The sequence below is a fragment of the Prinia subflava genome, chromosome 2 (assembly GCF_021018805.1).
Source record: "Prinia subflava isolate CZ2003 ecotype Zambia chromosome 2, Cam_Psub_1.2, whole genome shotgun sequence".
NCBI classification, from domain to species: domain Eukaryota; kingdom Metazoa; phylum Chordata; class Aves; order Passeriformes; family Cisticolidae; genus Prinia; species Prinia subflava.
In genome coordinates this window covers 1,579,477-1,585,061 of record NC_086248.1, presented here as the reverse complement: position 1 = coordinate 1,585,061, position 5,585 = coordinate 1,579,477, and the positions used below count along the sequence as shown (strand labels likewise).

The following is a 5,585-nucleotide window of genomic DNA, read 5'->3' as shown; positions in this document are numbered from 1 at the left end:
GCCCACCCCGGGGTTGTCACCACGAGGGTTTCGATCTGTGACCCCTGGTGGGGTTTTTTTGTGTAAAAATGGTGAAGAAATCGGAGGGAGCGAAGGAAAAGAGGATTTTGTTGGGATTTTAGGAAGGACACCGGGGTGGAGTGATGGGAGCTCCCACAGGTCAATGATTATCCGGTCATTATCGGTGATCCCATCTAGATGGGAGATGATGGAGCATGTGGAGACCTCCAACATCCCTTAGGATCTCCCAGACCTTGGATTTTTGGCAGATCCACGGGTTAATCTCCATGAGGAGGATCCACAGGGCAAAAGGGACGAGGGATGAGGCATCAGGAAAGCGCTGGAATGTCTGGGTTGGGTTGGATCAGGGACTGGATTTGAGCTGACGTTAGGGAAAATCCCTTCGCTGGAAGGGTTGTCCATCCCTGGCACAGCTGCCCAGGGGTGGAGTCCCCATTCCTGGAGGGATTCAAAATCCACGTGGATGTGGCACTTGGGGGAGTGACCGCACTCCGTGGTCCCGGAGAACTTTTCCAACCTGAATAAATTCCATGATTCCGTGGCCTAAGGAGAACACAAGCAGGAAGGAGAACGTAAACAAATCCTGGCCATAAAAACACCGGGATCAGGCTGGAAAATCCCCTTCCCTCGTGGTGCTGGAGCCATGCAAGGATCCCATAAATCAGCCCCTGGAATCCCACAATCCCGATAAAGCCAGGAACGGGGAGAAGGCGTTTAAGTCTCTCTGGACTTTTCCATGAGGAGAATTCCAGTCAGAGAGGACGTGGGAGAACGGGGAATTCCTGCAGGGATGTGAAATCCCAGGGGCCGTTAACGGGGCCGTGCTGGTGGAGGATACTGGGACAGGCTGGGATGGGCCAAATCCCAGCCCGGCTGCATCCAGGAAAATTGAAAACTGTGGAAGAGGAAGAGGTTAGGAGGGAAAGGATCTCCCCACAGCACTGCTGGGGATTGCACCTGGATTTGGGGCAGTTTTCTGTGTTTTGGGGTTTTTTTTTTGTATCAGAGAGAGACAAATCCTATTGTGATTCCTTCCGTGACCTCTGTGGACTCCGCCAGGCTCTTCCCAAATTAAACACCCCAATTTCGGATCCTGCCGGGCTCTTCCCAAATTAAACACCCCAATTTTGGATCCTGTCGGGCTCTCCCCAAATTAAACACCCCAATTTTGGATCCTGCCAGGCTCTTCCCAAATTAAACACCCCAATTTTGGATCCTGCCAGGCTCTTCCCAAATTAAACACCCCAATTTTGGATCCTGCCAGGCTCTTCCCAAATCAAACACCCCAATTTTGGATCCTGCCGGGCTCTTCCCAAATTAAACACCCCAATTTTGGATCCTGCCGGGCTCTTCCCAAATTAAACACCCCAATTTTGGATCCTGCCGGGCTCTTCCCAAATTAAACACCCCAATTTTGGATCCTGCCGGGCTCTGCCCAAATCAAACACCCCAATTTTGGATCCTGCCAGGCTCTTCCCAAATTAAACACCCCAAGTTTGGATCCTGCTCCAGCTGGGCCTTGCCGGGCTGTGTTTGCAGGTTGTCAGGAAGGGATGGAAAAAGGGAAAATGTTTTCATTGATTTCATTATTTTCCCTATGTTGGGATGATGAGCGGGAATAATTTTCCCACTCAATCCAGATTTGGAACGGTATTTGAGGCACTAAATGCCACGTTTGGAGTCTGAATTCTCTGAGTTAATCTGAATTACTCCAAATTCATCTGATTCTCTTCATTTCTCTCTCTGCAGCCTCTCCTCCGTTTGAGGCTCAGCCCTGGCGCATTCCTTCATCCGACCAAGGATCCGACACGGAATAAGGGAGGATCCAGAGCGTCCCTCATCCCAGCAGGACAGAAATTTCTCCGCCTGGCACTGGGGAAACGACAGGAAAGCTCCTGCTGGGTTTGGGATCTGAAATGGAATTGGGAAAGGATTCTGGAATTTTGACCACAGAGATGCTTCCTTAGATCCTTGCCAAGCTGCTGGACCTCATGGGATGCTGCCTGTGGATCATTTGGACATCCTGGGAAAACCTGGAGACGGAATTCCTTTCTCACGCTGAAGCAATCCCATCTTTCCCATGGTGGCAGCGAGGGGGAAATCAAATCCGGCACTCTGGATTTGCACGTGGATCCACGAGGAGCTGGAATTCATTTAAGAGATTGGGAATCCCGCGTTCCCGCTCTCCCTGGTCTTTCCTGCAGTTTGGGAAATTCCCAGAAAATGTAACGATGAGCAGTTTTGAGGATAAGGGGATTGAAAGCACGGCGATTTGAATTCATCCCAGAGAGATGGGGAAAATCCAAACCTTTCCAAACACCGGGAAAAACCACGGCAAGCACACGGATCCTCAGCATTTACGGACCAAAGAAACATTTCAGGGGAAATTCCAACCACAGAACCATTAAGGATGGAAAGGATCTTTTGGATCACCAAATCCCGTTTCCCTTAAAAGACGTCGGCGGTTTTCCCGACGCTCCCAATTCTCCGTTGGGTGGAACGAAGATTCCATTCTTCCCACAAAGAAATCCCTCCCGATATCCGACCCGATCCTCCCCTGGTGGAATTCGAGGCCGTTTCAGCGGGGATTGGGAGGAAACTCCTGCTCTTGATTGTGACGCTTCAGGGTTTCGCGGATTTTGGTGACGCCACAGCATCCCCTGGATTGAGAGCACCCAAATCATGGATTTGACAGCTCCTTATCCCAGACTTTGGGGTTTTTCCTGGTTTTCCTGGTGATTGGAAGGACGAGTTCATCCCAACCAACATGAAGGCCTAAAATGTAATAAATCTGAGCTGCCGCCTCCCAAAAAACCAGCCAGGAACTCACAGGCGGGAATTATCTCCCGCGTCTTCAGATCTGTTAATCATGCAGGAGAACAGACCGATGGATTTTGATTAATAAAGCAAAACGTTGAGAATTTAGTGGAGCGAACCAAAGCATTCACCAGCATCATTCCCTGGAATTCCAAACCTCTCCTCTCCTCTCCAGCATTTTTTTTTAATGAATAAACCAAATTAAACTGATCGCTCCAGGGGTGTTTCCTTGGCTTCCTAAATCCAGGCTTTTTTTGGTTTCCATCAGGCAGCGGTTGAGGGTTAGATCCACGTTCCAAGCACGGAAATTATGTCAGAGGTTTATCTTTTCCCATCAATATTCCCTGGAATTGTGCAATTCCCAGGATCTGAGAGCTCCTGGCTCCGTGCCTTTGCTGCATCTTAAGTGCTCACTGCACATTTTAAAGCTTAAACCTTCTCTAATTTGTTTTTTTGGGTCTTTTTTTGGGTTTTTTGGTTGTTTTTTGTTTGGTTTAGTTTTTGGTTTTTTTGTGGGGTTTTTTGGGGTTTGTTTGTTTGTTTGTTTGTTTGTGGGGTTTTTTGTGGGTTTTTTGGGTTTTTTGTGTTTTTTGGTTTTGGTTTTGGTTTTGGTTTTGGTTTTTTTGGTTGTTTTTTGGGTTTGTTTTGTTTTGATTTGTTTTCTGTTTTGGTTTTGTTTTTTTTTTCTTGGGTTTTTATTTTTGGTTTGTTTGTGTGGTTTTTTGGGTTTTTTTTTGTTTTTTTGGGTTTTTTTGGTGGTGGTGGTTTTTGGTTTTTGGTTTTTGGTTTTTGGTTTTTGGTTTTTGGTTTTTGGTTTTTGGTTTTCCGTGGGGTTTTTTTGTATTTATGACACTGTAAAACAACAAATAGAAACACCCAGGAAGGCGTTGAGCCAAGCCAATTACCCTCAGAACACCAGCAAGACCTACAGAAATTAATCAGAATAAAATCAGATGTACTTTTACTGTCTGTAAACACATTTTGCATCATTCCTGAGGTCAGGAAACGGGCTGGAATTTGAAATGGAGAGGGGGAAAAAAGAAAAAAATCTCCATCAGCTGCCAGGGGGTACAGCCCTGCTCAGAGGTGGGGACAAACCCAAACACGCCGGGCTCCCTCTGAGCTCCACCTGCGCCTCCGCGGTGCTCCTGGCCCCGGGGAATCGGCGGAGTTTGGTGCTTGGGAGGCAGGGTGAGGTTTTCCTGATGGTTCTGAGCTAAGGGAGCAGAAATCCGGGGAAGGAGGAATGTGGAATTTACGGTTTGGGAGGAATTTTGGAAATGCTCAGCTCGTGTGGAGAGGTGGGAGATGCAGGGAGCAGGAGGAGGGCAAAGTCTCGGCAGCGGCGCTGGAGGGATAAAGAGTTAATAAATTCCTCTGGAAGAGCGTGGAGGCTTTGCGGCCAAGAGAGGAAATGAAGATAAAAAAGATAAAAAAGTTGCTGTGATCGAAATGAAGACAAGATAAAAAAGTTGCTGTGATGGGTGGATGGAGCTGATAAGGAGCAGGAGCTCCAGGGCTGGGATGAGGAGGCAGCACGGGGTGTGAGGAGTTGTTTTTGGGGAGGCACAAGGATACGGGAACGGGCTTGAAATCGGTGGCAGAGGATGATTTAAATCCTATTTCAACCTGTTCCAAACCCGGGATCTGATTCCCAAACACCCTCGTGCCAACCTCAGGCACCCGAGCAGTTTTAAATGCTGGAGTTTAAAATTAAATCCCTTTAAATTAAAGCCTTTTAAAACCTTCCTTCCAGTGGGAAGAGCTCCTTCCCAGTGCCCTTCTCCCTCTCTGCAAGCCCTGCTGACACTTCAGCCCCCAGTCACGAGGGCGGCGCCAAAAACCCTCAGAACAGCCCCTGGGGCTGGAGATTTCCCCAAGGAAGTTTTTGACCATCCCACAAATCCCTGGAGCGGGTCACAGGGCCATTGCCAGCATTTCCACCCAGATTTATCTGTAATTTTGGTTTTGGTGTTTTTTGGGTTTTTTGTTTAGTTTTGGTGGGGTTTTGTTGGGTTTTTGTTTGTTTGGGTTTTTTTGGTTTTTGTGGTGTTTTTTTTTTTGTTTTGTTTTGTTTTGTTTTGTTTTGTTTTGTTTTGTTTTCCATTGCTGCCTGTTCTCTCTCTGTTGGAGTCCAGGACATCCCTCTGGTCACCCTGGAGGGTTTGGAGACCGGACAGGGGGTCTGGGGTCTGTCCAAGGGGCTCAGGCAGCCTCACACAGAGCCCAGGAGGACACTGCCTCTGATCCCTGGCCATGGCAGTGAATGCCCACAGTGTGTGAAGAAGCACAAGCTGAGAGAATTCAAAATAAGCAGTATTTAGTTTATCATAGAATGTAAATGTAGAATCTAGGATTCTCAGTATATGGGGTTGAAGAGGCAAGATGGAGGAATTGGGGAGTGGCCCCTGTGCTCCTTGTTCTTGCTCTCGTCCCCCATTTTCTGCTGAGTTGGATCTCAAGGATTGGTTTAGAGTAGAAATGACATGTTAACATAGGTAGTAGGTATTGGTACAATTTTGTAAATAAAAAGTTTGTTGTGGATGGTGGTTGGGTCAGGGGTACCGTACATAAGGTGCGGGGCTCTCTGATCCGCCCAGTCCTGCCGCGTGTCCTGCTCTGCTGGGGACGCCCTGCAGAGCTGAGACAGAACTGAGATAATGAAGAATAAACAACCTTGGAAATGTGCACTGGCGGACTCAGCTTGTCTGCTCTGGCTCCAGTGTGAAACATTTAGGGCAAAGAGA

General features: G+C 47.9%; 1 protein-coding gene across 1 annotated transcript in view; it reads left to right on the top strand.

The window, feature by feature from the left end:
• FBXO16 (F-box protein 16) overlaps positions 1-3,344 on the top strand; it is a 57,290-nt gene extending 53,946 nt beyond the window's left edge. The window contains exon 8 of the mRNA XM_063391935.1: positions 1,771-3,344. Coding sequence (XP_063248005.1) covers positions 1,771-1,838 — 68 coding nt within the window. The 3' untranslated portion in view covers positions 1,839-3,344. The remainder of the gene's footprint in view (positions 1-1,770) is intronic.
• Positions 3,345-5,585: the final 2,241 nt, after the last annotated feature.